General features: G+C 44.0%; 1 protein-coding gene across 3 annotated transcripts in view; it reads left to right on the top strand.

Annotated features, from left to right (window-relative positions):
• The window catches only part of PRDM11 (PR/SET domain 11), a 42,836-nt gene that overhangs the window by 5,747 nt on the left and 9,876 nt on the right, over positions 1-27,213 (top strand). The window contains exons 2-5 of one of the 3 annotated variants that reach the window (XM_088525702.1): positions 9,553-9,671; positions 10,206-10,309; positions 11,203-11,465; positions 12,288-12,355. In XM_088525702.1, the coding sequence (XP_088381828.1) occupies positions 9,556-9,671; positions 10,206-10,309; positions 11,203-11,465; positions 12,288-12,355 (551 nt within the window). In that variant the 5' untranslated portion in view covers positions 9,553-9,555. Of the gene's footprint in view, positions 1-9,526; positions 9,672-10,205; positions 10,310-11,202; positions 11,466-12,287; positions 12,356-14,200; positions 14,265-27,213 lie in introns of those variants that run through there. The other 2 variants (XM_010218277.2, XM_088525703.1) reach the window with 2 other exon arrangements.

The raw sequence follows: 27,213 nt of genomic DNA, 5'->3' as shown, positions 1-27,213 counted from the left end.
TCCAGGCTGCTAATCTGCTTGAAGTATTGTCCAGTACATTGCCTTTCAGTACAGTGCTGCTCTATTTTGAAAATGCACCATATAAACTGTATCGTAACATGCTGAGTGGAGTTAAGTACAGTGTTAAAGCTGAAGGCTCAAATAACTGAGCAGATGAGGCAGACACAGCATCATCCTTGAAAGAAGTCATTAAGTTCATCTGGGGATTATCTCTTCGCTGTTGGCACATTCCTCTTTACACCTTTCACTCAGACAATTCTTGACTGACTGGTGTCTATGTACATTATTTTTTTTTTCTCCAAAGCTCATGTAGTATTTCATGTGCTCTGCAACTTCCTTTAAATAGAGATTTTTTTGCTTGGGAAGGCTAATGTAAATGTTAAATATGCAACATTTTGCAGAATTTTTCATCTCTTCAGAGGAAGTTAATGAAAACAATTGGAAACAGACTCTAGGAAGAATCAATACTGATGACACATGTTGAGAACATTCTTCTGTGAACAATAAAATATTATGTCCTAGCGTTGTCGTGTGTACTTGTCTAGGCATGCATGCTTTTTTTGCGGGGGGAGGGGGGGACATCACAAATGAGGCCAGTCAGCTTTTGAAGATGGAAGCTTTTTAATTACTGGATTTCTGTTCCCTTTTTGTTTGCTAGTAAAAATTTTCAAATGTGGAGAACAGGTGAATAAAGTAAGTGCTGTTTGAACCGTCTCGGCACCTTCTATTTCTTCATTGCCACCTCTGCAAGGGGAGCCAGCCTGTCAATGCAAGTGTGTGTGTGAGCATGCTTGTGTTCGTGGGTCTGCGTTTTGGGCTTGGCTACAAGTCGTCAGAACAGAGCAGATTTCCTGGTTAATTTTGCAAGCTCCATTTTCTTGCTGCTCCAAAGCCTTGCCCCAGGTGTGCCAGGTACGCTGAACTCCTGTTGCGCACCCCGCGTCTGCGAGTTGCCTTGTGGATGATGCCGTGAAGCCGCCGGGCAGGGCCGCAGCGCCTGAGTCGCAGGGAGCATCGCTGCAGCGGGCCCCGCGTTGGTGCTGCACGCGCAGCGCTCCGGAAAGGTGGATCCGTGGATCCGCCAGCTGCGTCTCCCAGAGGTGCTGGGGGCTCGCACCAACTAAAGCAGAGACCAACGTGCTCCGCTTGGGTGTCATGGACCCTTCTAGAGATTTATTTATTTATTTATTTTAACTAGGGCTTGTTCTATAGCCACGTGTTTGAAACGTTACTTCTGAGTTCCTCTGGGGTCCTTGGTGAGTTTTTGTAGCCTTTCTGTAGTTTGTGTGTGTGAAGTTACTCTGATGCGTTCCTTTTTCCACCCTCCCCCCCCCTTTCTTTTTGGACGGAAATTGAATGAGTTTTTGGAGTCACTCCATGTTTGTGCTAATAAGTGTTTCAAAAACATCCACTGTGTAAAGGATTAGGTATTTCAACCCAGTACCCTTATGTTTAAGATGTACTTGAGGACCAAGGGTTGAAGGAACAGGCTAGAAGTGCCTGGCCCCTGGTGGAAATATTTCTGCAGTTCGCTATGTTAGGATATGCGAGGTCCAAGCGTCTCTCTCTCTGTATGGAAGGGAATGTGCAGATCAAATGGTGGTGGTGGTGAATTCAGCACACGGATATCTGGTTTCTTGGCAGATCTGACACTGGGAGTATCTGGACCGCTGCCTACACGGAGGAGAAGGGGGTCGGTGTGACCCATGCTCAGCCAGTGCTCATCCAAGCTGTGTAATCTGAGCCTCTAACCTGCAGACAGATTTACCAGCCCTGAATAATGTCTGTTGTACTGGGAGATCTTATCTCCCTAATGGCCTGCAAAAGGGTACAAACGAGAAGAAGTAAATATGGCTCTTGCTTTTGCTTTCTCTGCAGTTTGTAGAACAGATGATTTATTCTTGTTCTGTCTGGTGTGTTCTAATGCTTTTAAAAGGCTGGGTTAGTTTATTACGTTCTCATGTGTTTCTGAAATTCGCGTTTACCCCAACCATCTTCTGTCCCCCAAACAGCCTTTTGCTGTTTGCTTGGAGGAGGTGTGGAGAGGAGGAGAGCTGCATCGGTAGAAGGAAAGCAGGTGCTTGCTGTGTCCTGCAGCCCAAGCAGAGAGGGGCCACTACACTAAATGTAGAGTTGTCATTTAACACCTGTCTGCAGAAATTAAAAGGCTCCAATTGGGCAAATAAAATCAAAGGGAGGATTTTGTATTGATGTCACCTTTGTACTCATAGGTCCCAATTAAATGGGGCTCACCTCATAGCCGAAACTTTCTGCTTTGAAGTATCAGTGAGAAAAGAAGTGATCCTCATATTGTAAAATCCTCAGGTTTTGCTTTAGGATGGGCAGTGGCATTGCTCAATAACCAAGTACCTACGGGAAGTCAAAAGGCTTCTCAGGAAAAGGGCAGGTTCTCATCTGCCTTTATAGCAAACAGTTTAGGGTTGAGATTTGTAAATAGTATCATGTGCTAAAGAAACTCGGTATCACGTGATATCAGGGATGGTATTGGCTTTTGTGGTTTGTGCTTGGCTCTTTTAAGTAATGGAATTTAAGAGCAGTTTTACAAAAATCGCCAGTGTGTGTAAGAGCAGACGGGTGCTCGCACAGCAAGGAGTGCAGCAGGTTGAGTGTGTTGTTGGCTCTATGCAGGACCTGGTAGGGAAGAAGATAAGAATGCTCTGGCAAATTGCACCTACCTTTGGAACAACCAGGCCGTTTGAATTTTGCATATAGTTTGGCTAAACTTTTTGCATGTTGTTTGCCTATATTTTACAGGTGTGTCTGTGTTTTGAGTTTGTCCATCCTGTCAGATCATACCTTCCAACACTACTAAACTTTCACCCATGGAAAGTAAAAAAAGAATTTTGCATTTAAAAATAATTTTAAAATAAATAATTAATGGCTGGAACCTTTAGAAAAGTGCTGAGTGATAAACTGCCTTGTTGTAAGCTGGATATGCTCTCCAGAGGGGCTAACTTAGACACTAAGGAAATATATGTGAGGCTGATCCCTGGCTGGACGCCATGCACTGAAGGGCACCTGAGGCTGAAATGCCAGGCAGTGCTGGTAGTGCTGGCACTTCAGCCCATGACGGTTGGGTTGCTTGAATTATCTCTCTGCCTTCCAGCTAATTTTATCTTGTTGATTTTTCATGAATCATTTCCCATCTCTGTGGGTTAGAAATTAAAGTGGAAGTTTACTAGCCAGAATAGCCACATCTGCTATTTAGGATGCTGCGCCTGGGGTTTGCTTCCTGCCCACCCCCACGCCTTCCCTTCCCTTTCCCTTTTTACCTTGGTAGACTTTAAAATACATGAATCACTGGTGTCACTTACCACGGAAATTTTTAGGTTGGCCGGCTCGTACAGGCGCAGGAATCCTCAGGATGTGCATGGGCTTGTGCCCGAAGCGCCCGGGAGGTGCTGGCCCCGCGGAGCGGCTGGTTAACGCGATGAGTGCTATGTGGCAGGGTCCCAGCGCTGCAGCAGCGCTGGCAAAACCTGACGGGGCGTCTTGAGTTTCTCGCGCGTGCCTTATAAAACATTAAAAGCGCTCTGGTGTCCTCCCCCTCTCCCAGCACGACGCAGGAACGGGAGAGCTGCAGCGTTTCAGCTGGCAGCACTTGTACCACGCGCGCCCCGTTCCAGCCTTTTTGGCTTTCCATGGATGAGCGCAATCCTGTGGGCAGGCAAAGTTTGCTGGCGGCTGGCTTTAGGAAAACGGATCTTCCTTCAAAACAACGGGAGCAGTAGCTTGACGAGAGGAGATCCCTAGCTTGCTTATTTTAATTTTAAATGTCGCGGTGTATCACTGAAAATCCAGATGGCTGTAAGAGTGATTGTGCTGGACTGGATTGGGTTAGTAAAACGGGAGGCAAAAGGCCCAGGAAGTGATAGGTTAGATCACTTGACACAAGTGTGGGTAAATACAAAATTAATGCTTGAAACATGATATTGCCCAAACATGTCTTGCTCTTCTCAAACAGGTCTGGTTTTCTCCTTTGAAAAGCTTACAGTTGATTTAAAGAAAGCTTAATAATATACCTCGACACTGTAAGAGGCAGTGAAGTTAGTGCATGAGGAGCCAATTAATAACTGATCTCAAATAGTATCAAGAAAGTGCAAGTAGATTAGGAACTGAAAGTTGTGATTGATAGAAAATCATCGTCAGATAAACAAGTTGAAGTGACAGTGTAAGCAATAAGTAGGAAAAAAAGGATACTCTAAGATAAAGGACAATATTAGTACGAAATTAAAACACCTGTTTGTGGATTAACTTTAAGATGAATATAGAAAATACTCTTCTAATGATGAAAAGATCAAGGCTCTGGGGTTGTTGCTTTAGACAAGGCAACATAATCAAACTTTTAATCTGGGACCTGATCTTTGCAAAAGACTCTCTGCGATGTGATTTGTGGAGACTGTTTTCAAAGAGCTTTCCCCTTCAAAGGAGGGGAAGAGAGGGGCAAGTTCTGTTTGATGCCTACTTAGTGGCGCAGGAGAAAGTGTGACTGACCACCAGCGAAATGTGTACAAGGAAGAAGTGTGGTGAATTGTAGCTATTGATAAGGAAATAAACAACTGATGAAGTATTGACTTCCTTTGCCTTGCTTGCTTCAGGCAGGGATTTGGTCCTGTTTATAGGTAAAAGGTAAGGACATGTGATTTACAGGGCATCAGTCAGGTTGACTTAATTCTCCCTCCTATCCCAGAACTGTGAATCTGTAAGAACAGTGCAGAAGCCTAAATACACCAAAAATGAGGGGTCTCCAGTTTAAGGAAATTAATTTCTAAAGTGTTTTGAAGACCCAAGTCACTTGCACGTTCTTTGTGCCCAGTATCTGCTTTTGCTTCGCTGTGTACAGGGCTGTTTTGGAGGCTTTGCCCCCGTGGCAGCGTTCCTTCATCAGCGTCCCTCTGTGTCTCCAAGTACTCAACACTTGGCACAGAGGAGTTGCACCAAATAGTAAACTGTTTGCAGGGGCTTGTGTTGATCCATGACAGTTGCTTCCTATTCTCGGATCAACAAAGGGCATATGCTGTGAATTGAGTGTACTAAAGATTTTCTATCAAATCCTGTAAAGTCAGCAGCAACCTCCACCTTGACGAGAAGCCACCACGGGTTCATTAAGACACACTTAAAATTATTTCCGTTTCGGAGCTTCTCTTCCTTCTTCCTCCTCTGAAATGTGTCCATCCTGGAGTAGATGACAAGTTTTAATGACATGTTTTGTATTACACGTAGGGTAGGAGTGCCAGCGAGAACAAGTATTGCATCTCTTTGAAACAACAGGAGGAGTTCCAAGTTAGCAGGCTGGAATTTCCCTATCCTCATCCCACTTACAGTGGGATAACATCAGGAATCCAACATCATCGTACCTGAATTCTGTTTTTCATATAAGTCACTGATCTTGAAGAAGTGTGCTCAGAACCACCAGCCTTCCCTGCTGTAAAATAGGTCTAGTCACAGCAGAACTGCTGATGTTTCCAGGTATCTTTTATACTTTTGCAATCCTGATTTTCTTCAATATTTTGCGAGTTTAAAAGTCCAGGAAATTGTTTCGCACTTCAAACTTTTTTTTTTGCTGTATGTGAATTTATGACTATTGTCTGTAAAGGACTAATAGGCAGTGATTAGGCGTTGTAGTCCATGCTGCTCAAATCCTACATCACCCATGGCCTGCAATTTCCTGTGACAGGTTAAGTCCCTGTCTGTGACCATACCATGAGTTGTGTAGTCTGAAGAGGTACTTCATGAGGTGACTTGAAATGGTTGGCATAACGGTGGATCTTGATAAATGAATTTACTTTGGGCAAGAGAGTCACTGTGAGTCTTAAGTAGCTGTTTGAGGGAAGCTCAGAGCCTTCAGTGTTGTGCTTTATTTCACTTTCTCGGCTTGTCGGGGGCTGAATGTTCTGGATTACTATTTCTGGTAATAGTATGCAGCTGAAGAAAAAGCATACAGATTAAAAGTCCATCTTTAACCGTGGGCCAGCACTTAAAAACTAAAATGTGATACAAGCTATCCAAGATCCTTCTTACAAGAGGCGATGACCTCTGAAAGACCAGCAGTGAAAACTAAGTGAAAGAGCTGTGTACTGGGGAGGGGATGGATTCCTATATGACTGTTTCACATGCAAGAATGTCCAAATCTGGGAAGCTTGCCAGTAATGTGTAAAATTAAAGCTCTGTTTTGGAGGCTGATCCACACAGATAAGAGTCTGTGACTGTTAACTAATAACTACAAGAGTGGCAGTGATAAAGGGGGCATACTTGAGGACAGGAATTCACAGGTTTGTTCATGTTTAACTCCATGTGGACATTTTATCTCTGTTTGAGATCAACAGCTCAGATGTTCTTGTATTTTTATTTCCTTCATAGTGAGCAACATGATAAAACCATTGGAGACCTTAATGTGTATTGTGCAGAGATATAATGGATTCTTACCTATTTTGTAACAAAACAGGGAGAGATTACGTGGCACCAGTTGTGAGCCAGGGGATATATTTTGGGATTTACATCAGTAGCAGACCTACAGCACCAATGCTAAGGGACATTGTTCCTCACACGACTGCTGCCTTTACTGCCCAAAGGACTTCTGTTTGTGTCCATAGAACACGTGGATCTTCAGAGCACCCCTCTGACCTAGGGGTGACCTTTCCTAATGTGCAGCTCATCTTTCTGTGCTAGGTCATGTACACACGACATCAGGAGAAGGCTGAGCATCTTTATAACATGCAGACACGCTTTCTGGAATCCCTTAAACAGTTAATAAGAGCAGCATACCCTGCTTGCAGATTGAAGATTTAGGATATCAGGGAGAAGCAGAGGAATTTGGATATATGTGCAAAAACAAAGATAATTTTTAAAATTGTTCCCAAGAAATGTGATTGAGTGGAGGGAAGTGAACAGGGTAGAATATGAACCAGAATGTGTTAGTTGTGGAAAACGAAAGAGGAAGGAGAACGGGCAATAAGAGAAATTAGTGGGCAGTAATATTAAGAAAAAAATCAAGCAACTCTAAATATATTAGGAGCCAAGAGAATCCTAAAATCATGGTTATCTGCTGAGGACCAGAACTGGTAGCTCTACTAACCATTAAGAAGAAATGGTGAATATTTCTTTTCTAAAACTAGAGGAAAAGCTAGATGGTGCTACCTGCTTCAGCAGCTCCAAGATGCTCTCTATTGTTACAGTAGCTCAGGAAACTACTGAGCAATACATCTTTTAATTTGCTGTTTTGATTACCTTGGATCCAGGGATTTTAAAAGGGCTCAGTGAGCGCCTCTCTCACAGCCATAAGTGCTATATTTTCTCTTTCATGTATTCATAATATGTTAGACTAAAAAAAAAAAAGAGGTGTGCTAGTACTTAAAATTATTGACGGGTAAGCTAATATCAAACCTAACTATGCAAAGTATGTTGTTAGGCTACCTGCAGCCTGATCTTGGCTTCCAGTAAAGTAGCTGATCCATCATGATTAAAGAAGTCATTAATTTTAATAGCTCATCTGCACAAATTTTGGGAAAATAGGCCTTAACCTAACATGATGTTACTGCAAATTTGGCTGATAAAATTAAGTGTGTTGGTATGTCTGCAATGCACTTAACTTGTACTATATATCATTGGAATAAGAATCTAGAATGATTCAATGTATTATATACTGAATACATGAAAACTGGAATAAATGAGAGAAGCAGAGTTGTAATGAAAAGGGAATCATTGTTAATCAAATATATTTCTAGTAGTTTCAGTTGAAAATCACTGATCTGTGATGTGTGTGGAAATCACACTTTTCCACTTGATGTTATTCAGTAAGTCAATCAATGTCTTGGAAGAAAACACAAAGTTAATTTTGCTGTTTGAACAGCACAAAGTTCGGGAGAGTCACAGGTGATAAAAGGAGACTGATAGACTTGTGAATCACATCTGATATGGATCACGTGTGGAGATGTGGATCACATCAATGCTGAATGAAAAAATAACACGTTTTGACTCTCAAATGTAAAATCAGACTCTAGGAACAGAGAAGGGCTGGCATAAGGGACAGCGTGGTGGTGGTGCGGAAGCTATTGCAAGAGCTAGGACTCTCACAGTGGACATAATGATTTGTTGAGCAAAATATCCCAGCTGGGAATGATGGCCAGATAGTAAATGCAGTACTTGGACACAAACCTGGAAATCCTGAGCAGAAATTAGGGAGGGCGTTATCTTAGTACAAGGTACTGATTCAGTCTGCACAGGAATATTGCTGTCAGTGTTATTCAAGAATGTTGCTGATAAGTTGGAGAGAGTTCAGAGAAAACCATGAGAATAAAGTAAAACACAGTAAAACGAGGAGCTCCATCTGCAAAGTCAACACTAGATGTATTTTTCTCTTCTTGGGGATATGTTATTGAATAACCAAGAATTACCTCAAGGGAGCTCTGTGGCCTGCGTTATACAGGAGGGCAGGCTGCACAGTCTTACTGGTCTCTCTTGCTTCATAATATAAGAATCTCTGCAAAGAAAGAGTGGGAAAGGAAAAGCTGTTGTCTGTTTGCATCTCATGTCTGAATCTCTTCCTACTAAAGGCCACAGGGGTGGTGAACTTTAAACTATAGATGTCCGGCCCTCCAAGCTTCCCAACAATGCCATTTTCTGACCGTGTTCACTGCAGAACACCTTCCTGTTGCTGTCTTCAGCTCATCTCAAGCCCTGATGTTCTGGGCCTTAGTAGCCATTCCAAAAATGTCAATGTTAATAAAACTAATTCTGAATTACCATGTTTTGCCATACCATTTTTTTCTCTCCTCAACAGCATCTTGTAGCAGGAGAGGGAGAAGATATATTAGCTTTGAGCTTGCTATCTGTAAACATCATTAAGTGGTTTCTGGCTTTTGTGATGAGCTAGGGGAGAAGCGTTTTCATTAAAGCAGCCTGCTTTCCAGAAGGGCAATGATAGCTCAGCTCCATTCATCTCAAGGGATGGGAAGTTGAGAGGACGTGGCTTGTGCAATTCTGCTGGAATCCTGCAGGGTACTGCAGACATTTCACTGTTTGCAGAAAGTGTCCAAAACACTGAAACTCTTTTGAGGAGTGACATACTTCCCTGAAGGGGAAATCTCTGAAAGGGGTTGGTGTGTGTTGTGTCTGTAGATGGACCCAGATTTGTGTATGCACCTGTATTCTCTCTTTCTTTCCTCAAAGATCTGCTCTGAAATAATCATGCTGCATTTCATTAACATGTCCTATCTGTAAGTCTTGAATTACATTTGCAACAACTTTTGTGAACGCTGGGGAGTAAAATTTAGATTCCTTATGCCTCAAATTGCTCCATTGTGTATAATATTCTTCACTTGATCTATAACTGAAATGCTATTTCCTTCCCTCATGGTACAGGAAGGGATTTTGTTCTATATGAATATGTAGGTGATCCAGGACCTGCGCAGACATCATGACTGTTCTTATTGCAGGCAAGTGGAGCCTGTTGGCTGGATCCTTGCCTCAGGAAGGAAGGTTGTGATTTCCTTGCCATTCATTTTTTTTTCTTTTTCTTCCTTCTGTTTTTAGAACATGAGTGAAAACTTGAAGGACTGTTTGATCCAGACCCAAACTTCCTTAGGGGAGATGGTGACGATAAAAACAGAGGCTTGCTCTCCGCGCCGTGACCAGGAGTATGGACAACCTTGGTATGTGTCTGAGTTTCTATCCTGTGTATTTTCCCTTCTAAGTTAAGGTTGGTTTTGAGGAATCTACTTGAAGCTGTCAAAGATGTTAACTCTCAATTGTGAGACTCAGCTTTCTGGTTTATGACTGGGATGGTCCTCTGCTCATCTATTGGACATGTGTCTGTATACTAGTTTATATGAGGACTTACAATGCCATTGTCTGAGGGTTATGCCTTACCTTCAGTCAGCAACTTTCCTTGCTGTAGCAAAATGATGGGAATTCACTCTTCCAGCCTCCTATAGACTGGGTGGTGTGTGCCAGGTTTGTATCAGGAGTGAGCCAATAATTACCATGAGCTTTAGGTTTAAAGTGCGTCATGCACCAGATTCTGGCAGGTAGACAGCTTGGATGGCAAGATGAATCATTTTTCTGCTACCGGCGTGGGGACTAAGAGAATTCTCTTAAACCCCATTATCTCGCTGCCTCTGTTCCTCTCTATTTGCAGTGCAAGATCTTGGCAGGTTAAAGTCGTCTTTCTCTTGTTTTCTTCCCAGCTCTGGAAGGCCTGATCCACAGTCCATGGATGTGGAACCCAAGAAAATGAAAGGGAAGCGAGATTTGATCATGACCAAGAGCTTTCAACAAGTGGATTTCTGGTGTAAGTGTCTCGTTAGTGGAGGAAAAAAAATGCCACTGCTTGTACAGAGTTTAGTCTTTTATAATCTACGCCCTGTGTGTTTGCAGCAGAAAAGGGGGTGGAAAAAAGTCATGAATTCATGCTCTCCTAAGACAACTGGCATATTTGATAGGAAAGCTGTTGCACAAAAGAAGCTTGTCAATTATAGGCCTGCATAGTGGTAGGAGACAGATACGGTCTCCTTTATGACCTATGATATTGAGGGTGTGAGTTCAGCCTCAAGACAGGTACTTGGGGATGTTATTTGTTTTCTTCAACACAGAAAAATAAACTTTTTGTTTTCAGAGTGTATGTTGTTTGCTACTCTGCTTTGTGGGAAATCAAACTTTTTAGCTGGATAGAGGAAGTTGACTAGAGGAAGCTAACTGTTGATCTGGAAGGAGTCTCTAAACTCTGACTCTGCTAACGGTGAAAGAGGATTATCTGTGCATGACAAATCCATACGTCACTAGCGCTTGCTCATCTGAGAAGATAGGAGAGAAGGTTACTTCCCAAAGCACCCAGGTGTGGATTTTGGTCACAGTCTGAGGCAGAACAGTTGTTGAGAGACACCTGAGAAAAACAGCATGAGAAGGTTGTGAAGCACCTGTGAGCATGAAAGCCCAGCCTGCAGCATCTGGAGAAGAGGACTGTCCTGTCCTGTTGGCAGGACCTAGGCTGAGGGAGAATGCACTTTCTCTGTGGGAAAAAGAAATTGCTGGGTTTAGTTCTTCAGTTTGCAGGCACCTTTCCCTGGAAGGATGAGAAATGGAGTCAAGCCTCACTGCTGTGTGTTGTATGAGCTGTTGTGAGCTTAAAAGGATGTCCTGTCTGCCTTGCCTAATTGCTGCCGTCTGCTCCCCTCACCCCCACAGTTTGCGAGTCCTGCCAGGAGTACTTTGTCGATGAGTGTCCGAACCACGGTCCCCCGGTGTTCGTGTCTGACACCCCAGTGCCTATCGGGATCCCTGACCGGGCAGCGCTGACCATCCCACCTGGTATGGAGGTGGTGAAAGAAGCCAACGGGGAGAACGACGTGCGCTGTATGAACGAGGTGATTCCCAAAGGTCACATCTTCGGGCCATACGAGGGGCAGATCTCTAGCCAGGACAAGTCCGCAGGATTCTTCTCTTGGCTGGTAAGTGCCTTGTTAACTAAATGATTCCTCACCACACAACTAAGAGCTGGAACTCATGGGACAGCGGAGCCAGAACTTAGCCATCTTCTCCCTTCTCTGAAACTCCTCTGCTGACCTATATAGGCAATAGGTGAATGTGGATCTGACATAATTATTAGGCATTTAAAGATACGGGTACACTAATGGGGATCAGAAATTGAAACTGAGTTCAATTCACAGTCTAGAAAGCAGAGCTTGCTTCTCTTTTCATTTTTAGATTCTGCAGAGCAGATGGCCTCTGTGGAAGCACCATGAAAAAGGAAACCAGCCTCACACAGGTCTTCAGAAGCCAATTTATATGCAAACTCCAGCAGCAAAAATGCATTTTTACTTCAGTCCTACAGGTCTCTGTCAGCCTGTGAGGTAGAGATATCTTTAGATTGACTGATACTAAATACTCAGAGAAATCAAATGTGGGACTTGAATTATAGCTGGGGAAAAAAAAAGTGTAGAGTTGCTGGTATTAAATTCTTCTCATACTTGGCTCAGCTCTACTCTAAAAGGAAAGCCGGTCTTTTATACCTCAGGTACCAGCTACATCCATAATTCTGAATTGTAGATATTTCTACACAGGGAAAATGCCTTTTGCTGAGTTCGGAGAAGCGTCCAAACAATCCGGCAATCAGGATGGCAGTCTGGAGTACTCATGAGGATTTAGATCTGTGGCATAGAATTGCATGTCTTGACTTGACACTGGAAATGAAGTAGTGATTTGAAAATAAAAGTCTTACTCCTGTGTGAACCAGCTTGTTCACTGGTTGCATATATTCTGTCATTCTGCAGATCGTGGATAAGAACAACCGCTACAAATCCATAGATGGGACAGATGAAACCAAAGCAAACTGGATGAGGTGAGTCCAGTTCTTCTTTCCCTTTTGGGGCTTTATGTTCCCGAAAGTGGCTATCAAACATTCCTCATTGTTCTGCATGACAGAAAAACAAATCAAAATACCACAATCCCATCATTAAAGGATTTGTTTGTGCTTTTTTGATATCTGCTGTGATGAGAATCCTTTGGAGACAGGCTGAATGGTAGGAACTAAAGTGTGTTTCCTGGGATGGGGGCAAGTAATAAGGACAGACAGATTTATCCACTCTTACAAACACTGGCAGGTCTTGCTCCCATTTTTTTTTTCTTTTTTTAACTTTATTTTTAAGTATTTGCAAAATGCTTCGCATAATCCCCGAGGTAATGTTGGATTCTGTTCTGGGTATTTATCCTTTCCTGTTTGTCAGCCCCTGAAACTGGTTTCTTTCCGAGCTTTGCCAGGGATAGCTGTCCGTGGTGCACTCGCATTTGTGGTGTTAGCTTTCCTGTGTTCCTGCTGCATCTCTGAAGCTGGAAATCATCAGCGTGCTTGCGCTCCCTCTGCCGGCTCAGGGACTCAGTGTTAGCAGAACCCAAGCACCAGTTAATACCTGAATGAAGCGGGTGGCTGCTTTGTTTTATTAATTGCAGTAGTTAGAGAAAATGTTTCTTTGCAGTGCTGCAAATCTTGCGTGTATCTGCAAGCTGTAGGTCACTTGTAGCCTTCTGAAGCAGAGGCAAAGCACTGAGGTGCTTTGTGCGTATGGTGGGTGACTGGAATAGCTGGAATGAGACATTGCTGCATACTGTTGTCCATCCCATATTTTGACCACTCCTGCTTTCAGGAGTGAATTTTGGAAACAGTGTTAAAGAAGGCATTTCATACAAGAGTAAAGCAGGGTGGGAAATACAGTTTTGATGGTGTGAGTGGCTAGGATTTTAAGTTGCCTTTCACTAAGAGAACAGAGCACAGGGTTCAGGTGGATACAGTACGATAATAGCCAGTGAAAGCTGACTGCCACTTCCTGCTCGATCTGAATCCACACATGGAGAGTAGTTGTTCTGATACCTGCAGTCATGGAGCTCAGCAGTGGACTTCATTTATCTTTAGGAATTCCAGCCATTGCAATTGTTTGCTGCCTGGCTGGAAAACCCTCTAGCCCTACGTTGAGGCTGGAGTCGTCTGTTCATAAAGAAGCAATGATATAGTGGACAAGTAGACAGGGGGACAGATTCTTGAAGCAAAGAATTAGAAGCTCAAAAAACAGAGAGTTTTTCTGTTCAGATTATATTATCTCTTTATGTGATCTGAAAGACAATGAATTTGAGGGAAAAGATAGTCTTGAAAAGTGAAAATTCTCGTAATATACACTTCTTCTTAGTACTACCAGCATGTAACTTCATGTATGGATTTATATGGATGCTACTCTTGGTCCCACCACCAAAAGAACAGAATGTTCTTTTTTTAAAACCTCTGCTTAAACTTGTATTTGCCATGTTTATATCTTGGGATGAACATGATCAAGACCTTTCTGTACAGCCTTGAAAGCCAAGCAGATGACAGTTGTGTGGAAGGGGTAGGGACTGCTAAGGGGGTGTGCCCAACTTATTGGACAAGGGTATATCAGAGGACATGGACAGTCTATTCCAGTCTTACTGATCTTTCTGTTTTTACTGTTGGAAAAATGCCTCAAATACCAGCAGTAGGTGGACTCTGACTGAGCGTTCAAGTGGAGACAGTCGTTCTCAAAAAGCATTGGTTTTGTTTGTTACTGGCTTTCAAATAGAGGTACTCGGAATATCCTGCACTGAGACGACCTGTCGTGGAGATTGCCCACAGAAACGTACTTCCAGGAACGCTGTAGACAGCGCTCTTTTTGTTTTTCAGATGGTGCTATTTGCCATCACTCACAGATGGAGTGCTTTGCAAAGCAGATCTACTCACCTTCTGGGTAGGTGGGTATGGCATGGGGAGGGCAGCTTGGGCTGACTCCTCTCTCTTCTTGCAGATCTGGTTATTGTTTTTGTTGTTTGACTCCCATATCTGAGTCCGTTTTCGTGTTCCCAGCGAGGACAATTTGTGCTCTGCAGCACTTGCTGTTTGACTTTTAAGTCCCTGTTTACCCAGGGCAGTGGGTTAAAGGGTTGAACTAGCACAAAGCACAGCAGATGACAGAGTAACTGTCACATGAGCTGTTCAGCATCCCCTTCTCCTTTCCCTCTTCAGTCAGTCAAGACAAACTCCTGATGCTGAGGGGCATCTTCTCAAGCTGACCACTAGCACAAGAATATTGCACTCTTAGTCTCTGCCTAGCGCAAAGCACTGGTGTTTTAATACTATATATAACTCCATGAGCATGCCTGAAGAGATGTGTGTCAACCCTTTCCTCTGTTTTTATATTTACTGGGTTGGGGGACTCAGTGTGACTAAATACCCCTAATCATTGCAAACCAAAAAAAAAATCAGTGCTTTCTCACACACTATAAACTGCCACTGAGCAAGTCCTTAGATGCAGAACCAGCTGGCACACAACCAGCCACTGTACCTGATTTACCTGTGAGAAAGTCTTTTATTCTGTTGTTGCAGACTTTACTTGAAAACAACAACAACAATAACAAAAGCTGCCCCAAAAATGAAACAAAATCAAAAAGTTTAGGAGACATCCCTCTGTGTGTGTTCCTCTTCTCAGACTGAGATGCAGAATAGGAAGCAACTACAAACTAGTGGTGCCCATGTGCATTGCCAGTGTAGTGCCTTACCTGTGGGGCTTCCAGAATAATTCTGGCATGTATAGTCTTTATCCCTTCTTATAAGTGAAGCCCCAAGCTTTTGGATTTTTGGAAGAGTTTAAATTCATGCTTTCTCTCAGCTGTTACGAAGAGGTTAGTGTAAGACTTTACTTCTTTCCTTTTGCCTTCCTCTCTGCCTCCTTTGCACTCTTAACGCAATGACAAAGGCATCCTGGGGAGTAAGAATGTTTTATAGGTCTTATTTTATCAATGGGGATGTCTGTGATTTGCAGACCTGGAATAATCCAGGTTGGGAGGGACCTCTGGAGGTCGTCTGTGCCAATGGCCTGCTCAAAGCAGGACCAGCTTAGATCAGATCTTCACTGAGCTGCAGCTTTGACTTAATGGAACCTTTAAAACAAAAACCAAACACAAACCCAAGGCTGCCAGTGGGTGCAGGGGAACTGAAAGCCACAGGCCTGTGGCCTGTGTAGGTTTTTCTCTTATTGTCTTTTAGCAAGTGGAACAAAAATTCTTATGGCTAATCTACTGAAAATGATGCAAAGCAAAAGGATCCTGACGTACTTCAAGGTCGGGATCCCTGTGAAAGTTCTCTCACTTCCCTCTCTGAAGTGATTGCCTGCTTGCTTTTTAAAGACAGAGAGAAGTGGAGTTGGTTGATACCTTTGTGGGGTGAATATTAAATGCTCACATTTCTTGTAGTCTGCAACTTCACTTTCAGTTACAAAGAAGTAGCTCTGCTGTCTTGCACTTTCAAATTCACTTAGACAGAGGTAGAAACATGTAGTCCTGCAGCTGGGGCTCCTGTGGAGCTTAATAAAACCCACATACTGTCCTAAAAGATGTACTTCCATAACAAACAGTGACTGTTCCCAGTGATAACCTGTGTGCTAGGGAAAATGCATGAGGGGAAAAATCTCTCTCCAATGAAACTAGCAATACCGTGTGTGTTTTTAGAAGGAGGAGGTTAAAGTGCCTGCTGGGAACCTAGCACTAATTGGATTCACAATTAAAACTGGCCAGAACTTACTACTTTGTGTGGTGAGTTTGCTGTTGCAATACTTGGGTTATTTTGAATTGTTTTGACCTGTGCCCTGCTGGAGCTAATGAGGAGACCAGCAGTGTGGGCCACGAGTTGTGCAAAGTGCCCTTGATAGAATACTCTGTCCAGGACGAGCAAAGGAAAAAGACAATATGTTGTTCCCCACTGTGTTGCTAGTGCTAGCAACCGTGGATCAGCAGAGTAGAGAGGACACAGGTTTCTTAACCCCATCAGAGGCTCTGAGCAACTCCAGAGAGATTTCTCTTCCCCAAGAGCAGCTCTGCTGAGGGTCAGGTTGTAAAATGCTGTTACTCCTTTACACCAGAGCAGTTTGTCAGCGTGAGGTTTGTTTCCAGCACATGGAGGCATTGATGATATTGTGCAATTGTGGGTGCTTTCAGAGAACATAATTGAAGCCCTGTTTTGCTAAATGCAATAAAATCAAGCCATAAATATTCCCTTATTCCGTAACTCACTTAACCGTTTTTTCCCCCTACTGTTATTTAGTTGGGAGGATTCCTTTTTCTAAGTGTTTTTTGTTTGTTTGTTTTTGTTTTTCCTTGAGGTTAGTTTACTAAGTGCTTTGCTGGCTGTCCATGGTTTCATTACCATCTTCCCTAAATTCTCCTTCTACCCTTCCATAAATGCAGCTTCACCAAAACTGCCAAACAATATCCCACAGATACGTTCACATTTGTTGCAGTGAAATGCTTCTGTGCTCGTTGCTCAGCTCCAGCTCTCACTGCATGTGGTCTAGATTTGAGCACCGTTTCCTATTGCTGTTTTTTCTCAGTGGGCACCTAACAACTTCTGACACTTCTCCTGATGGAGGGAGGCCTCATAACCAGCACTGTCAGCAAGGTTCATTACAGAGCAGTGTAATAGCATGAACAAGGAGCTAGGATAATACCTGATGAGTCTCCTTACCTTTCTGTAGGTTTTTCTCAGTGCACGGTCCACTAACAGCTTCTGTACACATGCATCCTAAACCTGCTCATCCTGAGCTAGAGCAGCACTGAAGGGCAACCACGTCTGAGGGGGTCCCAGCAAGGTGCCAAAGGGGCCAGCACAAAAACAGGCAGGTGGGAAAACTGCTGAAGCCTTAAGGTCTTACCAGCTTTCCAAGAAGTATTTTGCAGGGGGTAAAGTTTAGCTGGAATAGATAGGACCTCCAGCCAAGATTTTAGAACTTGCAATTTCTTGGAAGAGGACTATCTGGGCTATCCCATCCAGAATTTGGAACCAGTCCTTTGCAGATCATAGCACTAGAATTACCATTTCATTTTTGCATTTTACTTCTCTGCAGTACTTCAAATCAAGGCATAGACTAATCTTCCCAACAGCTCTGCTCCTCCGTGGTCTTTTGATCCCTTCTGTGCTCTGTTGCATGGTTACACACAGGTTTCCATTGCTCAGGATTTGAATGATTTCTTCGTTCACAATCCCACCTTGTATATAGGCAGAAATGGATATTCACAGAGTCTGTTTTCTCCTTCCCTAATGAATAGATCTGCATTTTTTAATTTCCAGTTAAAAAAAAAAAAAGCCATATTTAGGACCACTCTTTTGTTTAAAGTTTCCTTTGACTGTGGCTGGAAAATTTAACACACACACACACCCTCAGAGGCACCACATGAAGAAACTGCTCGTTTTTAGGATTGCTGCCTCTTCTTCTCAATGGACAGAGGCTGGAAGTTGTTCTTTTGAAGCACCAGAAACAGGCACAGGCTCCTGTCAGCAGGACTGAGTGCAAAGCCTAGCCAGGAAAAACAAGTGGGTGGCCTCATTCCCTTTGAGAACAATTGGAAATGGCAAGTATTTCTGGAGGAAAAAAAAAAAAAGAAAAAAAAAGTGCTTGTTATGAAGCAGACCAGTGTTCGAAGTACCCCTCATGCTGAAGAAGAGAAATTTTCTTTGGAAAAGCCAGATACACAAGCCGCCTGAGAATCTGCTTGAAATCTCCTTCCCTGAAAAAACATGCAGATGAGTATTTCCTCTGCAAGAGATTTCTGTGAGATTTTAACAGAAAAAAAAAGTGGTGTAAAAGTTTCCGTTGCATGTTCTGTCAGACAGAGCAGTAAGATGCTTCAGGTCTCATAATTTCCCTGAGAAGCTGTTTCTGAGCAATGTCACCTTAAAGGCTAATTCATGAATTTGATTGTGAGTTCTCACACTTTTTTTTTCTGTTCACAAAGTGCTGCAGTTAATGTGAGGCTGTACTGAGATTGTCATACATAAGTTAGCAGACCAAATAAAGTGTAAAACTTCATTTTAGCTGTAAAACCAAAAAGGCTCCTTCATACTAGTCTTGCTTGGTTTCTTTTTTTAAGCTTGAAAGTTGCCTTTTAAAAACAAAACAGCTGCCTTTTCCCGGTGCGCTTGAGGAAAACTGAAAGGTTGTTGTGGGTGGGGGGAGCTGGATCCCACCGAACTCTTCTGCTCCAGTGCAGCACTGGCCAGCTGGTTGGATGCAGGGGGATGCTTTGCGCTGTTTTCCTTTTACCCAATTGTGCTTTGTGGGATGTTCAACCCAAGGAACATGGCTGAACGAAAGAGGAAGCCCAAGTTTTCCAAGGAAGAACTGGACATTCTGGTCACTGAGGTGACCCGAAATGAAGCCATGCTGTTTGGGAGGGAGACTATGCGTCTATCCCATGCTGACAGGGACAAGATCTGGGAAGGCATAGCCAGGCAGATCACATCAGTCAGCCAGGTCCCCAGGTCTGTAAAAGACATTAAACACAGATGGGACGACATGAAGAGAAGGACCAAGGACAAACTGGCCTTCATGCAGAGGTCCCTCTCGAGCCCCGGCAGCGCGGGGCGGCCCTCGGCCATCGTCCTGACCGCCCACGAGAGAGCCATCGAGTCGACGCTGCATTCGTCTCGCCAGATGCACGGCTTCCGGAGAGCGGATCTGGACGTGGTTGACAGCCCATCAACAAGCTGTAAGTATCATTGCCTTAACACCTCTTTGTCTTATGCTTGAGTATCTTAATCTGATACCAGAGGAGTGCTGTGTGTTTTTTGAGATGCTCGGTTGCCTATCAAGCCAGGACCCACCTGTGTTTGGTTTCAAGGCAACCTACTCTGGTGATCATGGGATGATGAGGTGGATCGAGGGAAAGCTGTTTGCAAGTTAAAGTCATCTTCTGCATCTGCTTTTGTAGCCTTTAGCTCTACTACCTTCTAAGGGTAGACGTTGTTCGGGATTCACTTTCTTAAAGGGATAAAAGTCTCAACTGATCCTACAAGTGAGGGGGTAGCTGTAGATGAAGTACAACTACCTCCAGGCAGTGGAAAAGTAAAGTATAAAAGATTAGGAACTTTTCATCTTGCATGCACCCCAATAAAAGGATAGTGCTGTCAATATGTGAACCATATGACTGTCACTAATGGATCACTGCATGGTAATCATCACCTAAGAGGGCTGTTGGGGAGGCCAGGGTTGGTGTTTTTATGATATCTGGTATTTGTGCTCTGATCAGGCCACCAGTGATTGCTCAGTAGTGATATGAGGTCTCAGTACAAGTGCTATGAAAAGGCTAGATGAAAATCCTCCTCCACACTTACTTGAGAAAATGCTGGCCGTTCTTTCTAAGCTAACTTTCTTATATTGTGACTCTCAAACATTTTTCAATACTGAACCACAGGTTGCTTTTTGCAGGTCTTTCCCCAGATGCCTGCATGTAGTTTCTTGAATAGATATGGCGCTTATTTGTCTATGAGCTTATAGGGATACAAAGAAGAGAAAGAGGGGTTTCTTCTCTTGAGAAGTGAGCTAACAAAAAATTCACAAGTGACATTGTCCTGGCACATTAGGTTTGTTATTTGAACTAACACTGTTAATGGGAAAGCAAAAACAGATTTCTTCAAGTAGTGGCAAAGTGGGACTCGGTAACTCTTGCCATCTGTCTTGGAAGCCAGTTGCACTACTGCTCAAAGGTAAAGGGAAGGCACTTTGTGCAAGGAAATAGTTACAGCAAATTCAGCATCATCTTTTCTTACACTTGATGTGCCTGTAGCCATGAAATGGCACATCACTAGATATTTATCAAAATATTGAATTAGTGTATTAGTTTGGAATTTTGCTTCAGTTTTGGTTTTGCTTCAAGTTTACTTGCCTGGTTAATGGGAGGTCCTGTTGCTTGAATACCCTTCCCTTACTGCTTGACTACCTTACTCAGTAATGCCAAGCCAAATAGTAGCCATGCAGTCCAGATTTCGCGAATAGCAAGTGCTGTGTTTATATCTTTCCCTGTGAGGAGGATGTAAGAAGCAACATGGGACCATGAGGAACCAGCGTGGGTCAGGGGTGTCCTGGGACCGGACTAAACACCAGAAGCCTGGTCTCCCCCAAAATATTTGAGTGTGCTAGCTAGTTGTGACTTTGGAGAAGGTGAGTCATTGCTGCTGTATCGAAATATCTATCTTCTGGTACTGAATAGCACTATGAACAGGATGCCGTTGCAGCTTGGTTTGCTTCTCAGTTGACTGGGTTACCTCAATCTTCAGGCCTCTTGTGGCTAAGCTTGTCACACAGATGCTAATGCTGCATCACATGTTGCATGTTGTGTTATGCATCAGGAGCTGCAGGCTTGTCCCAAATGGCAGACTGGAGGAAGGGGAAAACCCTTTTCCACATGCTATGAGATACCTTGAAGCAAAAGTCAGAGCTGTGAAGGGCTTCACAATAATAATTCATGCTTCTTCTTCTTTTTAAGCTGACGAAGATGAAGAGATGCCAGGCACTTCTCGGGAGCACCGCTTCTCATCTCTGCAGAGGGCCAGTGTAGAAGTCAACCAGCTCTCCGGGCCCTCCTTCCTCCGCACTTCTTCCTCATCAGAGCACTCAGAAGCTACCAGCCAAAGGCAGGAGATGCACCGTCCGTCCCCACGCGCCCCGACCTGTAGACCTCCGCACCCACGAACGAGGAGCCCACCTCTCTCCAGCTTCGATCGCCAGCTTCTTCATTCCCACACACAGCAGACAGACCTGTTCAGGCAGTTCTGCCAGGAGCTGGTGGCTATTCACAGAGACATGGCAGATAGCATGCATGTGATCGGCCAGAAGATGGCTGACCTCACCAGCCAAGTTGGCCAGATGTGCCAGACCCTTTCAGAAATCCGTGATGGAGTCCAGGCTTTCCATAAGATACAGGCAGCTAGTGCCATGCAGGAGACTCTTCCACAGGCAGCTTGCTCGAAACCTGCCCCTGAGCCCAGTGTAGAGTCTAACTCAACCCCCTCAAAGCAGACTCCTCCTGCACGGACTACTAGGTCACGAAAGAGAAAACACCATTTTTAGTCTGCTTACTATAGAATAAAGAAAGGTGTGCTGTTCTGAGCTGCTGCATGCTCACATGGCATCTACATGTGGATCAGTGTTACGTGGGGAAGGCCACCAGCTACCCCCACCCTGTCCACTGCCCCTGCTATCTAGTAAAGCAGTGTGAACTACGGGAGCTGACTAGTAGGGCTGGCCCTCTGCAGTCGCAAAGAGAAATCTCAGACATTGTAGAGCACGGCATGTAGGGCAGCTTTCTGTTCCTAGAGATTAGGAATTATCACTTGTTTCCTTATGCTTTAAATGCTGTAGAGACTAAGAGATGCAATAGGAATCATTATCTTGATCTCTTTTTTTTATGCCTGTGAAACCTTATTTACTGAGACACTGTACTGCAGAACCCCCTTTACAGTCAACCCACAAACTTACTGTACTACTGCTTGCCCATCATCCTCTTGCCAATTAGTGTGTGCACTGTGCAGAGTCTTAACTAACAAGATCCTTACAGCTCTAAGAAGTCTAATTGCTTGTTTTTTTTGAGGGGTTCAGCAATAGTTCAGGGCTTGCTGTGACTGTTACGCACAGGTTCAGGGAGGGGGATGTAAAAGCAGAGCATATGCAGGGAAGAGAGAAAGCACGATGCTCAGAGAACTTTCTACCAGCAACATGACAGAAGGAAAGATGTGAGCACTGTATGGCATTAGTCTGCTGAGAAAGGCTGCTCTGGCACGTGAATGGATCCCTGCAGTACCACCTGCACTTACTTTGAAGAGTTAATCTTTGTCTTCTCTAGTCTGTCTGAAACCCAACCTACCCTTCACCTTTGCAGCTAAAATATGCTTATGCATAATATGGCAGAACTCAAACAGAATTGTAATGTATTATTTTCTTGCATGTTATAATTCTCGGTTTTGAACAACCTCTGCCTCTTCAAAATCTGACAGACTGTGCAGAAACTTAGGAATATATAGGGCCTGCTTCTGACCTCAAGGATAATTTTTTATATTACTGCACCTCTGCCACCTTCAGTTTCTTTGCACTTACTCTGCATCGCTTAGGGTGGAAACTGTACTGTGTTCCCCTGTTGTGGAGAGTTTACAATCTAAATTCACACCTATATAGCTGTTGAAAGCTATATATATGTGTGTATATATATATATAGAAAGCATATACTGAAAGTGTCGATTTAGTAGTGCTATTTTTTTTCCGTCCAGATGCAAGAACAAACTGTGTTGTAACATTTTAATTGTTTCAGTGCTGCATGAGGATACCATGTATGATCCCATTTTTGAAACTAGGCTTTTATAATTTCTCCTCAGATGGTAGTAACATACCTGGCAGCTTTTTTACAGTATGTCTGTTTTCTGCTTGATTTGCACATCAGCACTTACCATGCTGCTCCCCTCTCGGGAATGATCCGGCCCGTTATCCTGCCGTGTCTCAGCAGGGAGGAGGGCCAAGGTGTTGCTCACACACAGCAGGCCATTGCTCTCGGCTGTAGGTAGAGCTCGATTGCAGAAAGCAGTTCAACTTATCCTCGTGCCATGTGTGGGCTACAGACTTGTCCAAAAAACTTCATAAACTACATCAGGAACCAAACATAGCATAGGACAGAAGGGTGGCTCACTTAACTTGCTTTTAAAGGATGTTCTTTAATTTGTTTGGCATGTCCTTTAGATGCATATTTATATTTTGTTAGGTTCTGTTTTAGGCAGCTGGCTGTATAACCTCACTGTCAAACATTCCTGACATGTTTCCCTCTTCTCTCTTTCTCTCCTCTCTTCTCTTTTTAGTTGTTCTGTAATTCTAACGCAAATAACTTATTCCTGTTGATGTGGTAAAAGGCCCTTGCTCAAGGAGGAAAAAGCTCCTTTTTTCTGAGGAATGACTGCTTTGGTTTCATGCAAAAGATCTTCCTCTTAGTGCCAAGACCAGGGCAGGATTGACGTACCTGTCTGTGAGAATGGGATTTTACTTCTGCTTGTAACATTTGAATTCTGCTAAAGTTACAATCTATCCTCTTTTAGATTGAAGGGAAGATAGAGATATTTGAGAGAAGTGGATTTAATAACATGATTTACAGAAAACTGAAAAAGGATGGTATGTTCTAAAGGCTTTCTGAGTCAATGCATTGTTGCAGCCATGCATCAGAAGTAGTGTTTTACATTTTTATAGTATTAGGTCCATGCTAATGTTCTCCCACTGATATACTGATAGGATTAGCTTCTTTGCTTTTGTCCTGGGGGATTCCCTCCAGGGACCTGCACAGCAGGAGACTCCTGCAGATGCTGAGCATGCCAGCAGCTGCTGGGAGGACTCTTAGGATCCTTGCTGCCATCAGTCTGTGTGAACACAAACACTTAGGGAGTGATCCCTGTTTTCCTGGCAGCAGGATGTGCAGTGTTAAAGAGGAACTCCTCAAATACTGAGCTCAGGAGAAAGGACCATGTATTATAACGGACTGATGTCTCCCCAAGTTTCCTCTGTGGAATATAACAGATTGACCGAAACCTGGGGCCATATTTCCTGCCCTAAGTAGATCCCTCAGTGAAGTAGCTTTTCTGTACTGGCTCGCAAAGGATATATTGTTCTGTAATGCATCATGTTAACTGATTATTAAAGTAAGTGGCCCATGTCAAAGCAAACTGCTGTGCTTAACCTCAGTATTGACATATCTTGTATATGCTGAAAAAATCTCTTCAAAAATATTTTTGTTAAGATCGCAATAAATATATAACACTTTTATCACAGCTGCTGTTGAGTCATTTGTTTTTCTCTATTTTTTTTTTGCCTGAACTTGTAACAAGTAATTTAAGATTGTATCCGCCGCAGATGCTCAGTCTCCTCCAGATTGCTGGGGGTTAGAGAGCTGAGGTAAATTTGCACGTTTGGCACCCCCAGTGCCTATATCCAGGCTGGTGGATCTTGCCCTGGATCTCCTGCCATGGGTTTGCACCCAGCTGTGATTTTGGAAAGCCCCTAGCCCTTTCCCAATGGTGCTCTGTGGAGCTGGACATGAGCAAAGGCCCCACCAGGGCTGCCTGGAGGACAGGGCCAAAGGAAGGGGGCAGATCCTGAGGAGATGGAGCTGAGAATTGAGCCTCCTGCTCAGCCCCTAGTCCTTCCCATGGTCTCTCCTGGCTGCCTCAGTTTCCCTCTGGCTGGCCTTGCTGCGGAGGCCTGGGAAGAACAGGCCTCTCTCATGCCAAAAAAACAGTCGTGTTTTTGAGCATACTCACTGAACTATGGATTGGAAAGAAGGGAGAGCAGAATGGCAGGGGCTGCTAGCTGGAAGGACTGTGGGGAAGGTGCCAGTGCGGGGATGATCCGAGCCCCCTTAGCAGCTGCAGGGCAGCAGGGCTCATAGCCCCCCTTGGGGCTGGGAACATCATGAGAGCTGCTCCCAAGTAGGCTGGGCAAAGTCCACATTGCTCCTGAGTCTTGCTGGGAGTCAGTGGCTGGGCTGGCCTGTCTCAGGGAACAAGGTGGGCGGCAGGTCTCTCTCTAATGAGGGACGAAGTGACTTATTTATAGCTTGTGGCAGGGATCAGCCAGCGCCTCTCCCCAGGAATGGGAGCAGCTCCAGATGGCTGGATCTGCCCCAGTGGCCCTTCCCATCACAGTTCCTCCTGCAGGGATTGCCAGTCCCTTGGGAATCGCTTGCTATGGGAGCAGGGCATGAGGCCCATCTCTGCACAGTGCTGGTAGCCATTTCTCTTCAGGATGTCTGAATCAGGACAATCTTACATCAGTTTCGTCAGTGTTCTGCATCAGGAGGGAGGTTGGGCCCTCGGCAGTGTTAGTGGGAAGAGTGCTTCGGGACGTGAGAGTTTGGGCCTCGGGAAGCTATATCAGTAAAGGCAGAATCATATAGTCTCGCCTCTCCTCACCAGACCATTTGTGTCCCTTCTTACCTGAATAAACTTCTGTTTTTTGAGTGATATCCTGTGTCTTCGGGAAAGTTCCTACGTCAAATCTGTGATATTCGGTGACTGTGGATGTCTTTGACGAGTGAAATTTGTTTTTTATGCAGTCCTTTGTAATCAATCTAATTAGTGCCTCAGGGGTCACTAAAGCCAGGAGCTTGGCAGCATTGGTTCAAAAGCAATTCATTTGTATGGATGATCTCAACCACATCCACATTACCTAGGGACAATATTGCGGATATAAAGCTTCCTCTTTCAGGACATAAACCAATTACTAACTGCCAGCAGGTGTGAGGAAATGTGTTTATGACTGAATTATTTCATAACTGTCTATTAAGAGCCTTCTCAGGATCTCCTGGTGAAATTTCCAGCACTAGTCACTGCTGGACAGTACGTCGATCCCAGTGAATCAGTGGCGTGCTGCAGGGATGCAGCAGTTCTCTTTCCAGCCTGCTCTTTTCCTCCGAGCTCACAGTGATGTCGTAAGGCAGCAGGAGCTGGAGGATGCAGGCAAAGATCAAGGACAGAAACAGAAAGTTTCCTGTCTCTCAGGCAGAAGTTTTTGGGGGTTGAGAGCCTTGGTGAGAGTGAATAGGCAAAGCGTGTTAATGTTTGATAAAATACTTAAGCTTAAAAATGTTCTCATGTCTCCTCCCTTCCCATGCAAAGCTGTTTTACAGATTTTAAATGTTGTTCTCAAATGCTGTATCAGATTGTTCTGTGTTGCTAACCACCACCCTATAAATTCTCCAAAGCTTCTGGCTTTGTGTTCACTATCTTTTATTAAGCATCTATGAGAGAGTAGGTGGTGATACCTTTCTGAAGGTAACCGTGCGCATTTGCAAGGGCAGTCTGATCTTGTCACTGCTGTCACTGCTGCCTGGGCTGTAGGTGCAGAGGAGCTGTAGGATCCTCTGAAGTGTCATTAGAAAGCATCCTGGTGTTTTTCTTGAACTGCATTGAGCCCCTTCTACGTGCTCACCAGTGCTGCAGAGCACCAAGCTGACTGCAACAATTGAGTGCATCTCCAGGCAGCTGTGGCTTGTCTGGCTGGATGCCACCTTCTGTGGAGGGGTTAGTACCACAGAGAAGTGACATCCCAGCAGCACTAGCTTTGTGCCGTTCCACCATCTCCCTCCATTGCTCTGTTCCCTCTCAAACATACAAACCATACAAATGTTTTTTTGTGATCCAAAAACCATAAAGTAGGGGTTAACAAAAGTCAATATGTGACTTATTTTGGCAATCAGTGTCAGAACCTGCTGTTTAAGTAATTACCGAGGACTACAGTGTCTTAAGTAACACACATGAAAAACACAACCCATTACAGGTGAATGCACAGTTGCTTTACATTAAAACCAGAATTACTGGAGCCTCGGGCAATCTGAGACATTGCAGACTTGTATTCTTTGTAGGAAGTTTGACCAAGTGTGTGACATTACATGTGTGGATTTGTGTGGTTGTATGCATATGGATTTGTGTCTGTGAGTGTGCATATGGACCAGAGGAAGAGCATTCAAAGAAAAATAGGTGGCTTTCTCAAGCCAAAGAAATAGCTGTGAGTTACAAGGGAACAGCTGGAAAAGGATTAATAGCAACAGAGGTCAGAGGAAGCACACACTACTCGCCTTTGCTAATGTGACTGTCACAGGGAGCACCAAATAACACAGGCAAATGGTGTAGGAGAGAGTTTTGGCTGTAAACAGTTCAGAACTGCTCACAGCTCTCTACATGCCCTGCTTGGGACCTCCTTGTAGTCCTGGGGAGCTGCTACAAGACCATCTACAGCAGCAGCTAGAACCATTGCTATTAAGCCTTTTTAATTTCTTCTATCAAGGAAACAAGGAATGTAAGAATTAATAATATGATCCTTCCTATAGATAGATCTCTATGTT

The sequence above is a fragment of the Tinamus guttatus genome, unplaced genomic scaffold, assembly GCF_059628265.1.
Source record: "Tinamus guttatus ecotype Peru unplaced genomic scaffold, ASM5962826v1 Tinamus_guttatus_pri_ptg000240l, whole genome shotgun sequence".
Lineage (NCBI taxonomy): Eukaryota > Metazoa > Chordata > Aves > Tinamiformes > Tinamidae > Tinamus > Tinamus guttatus.
Note: the sequence above shows the minus strand (reverse complement) of the source record. Positions and strands in the feature narration are given on the sequence as shown.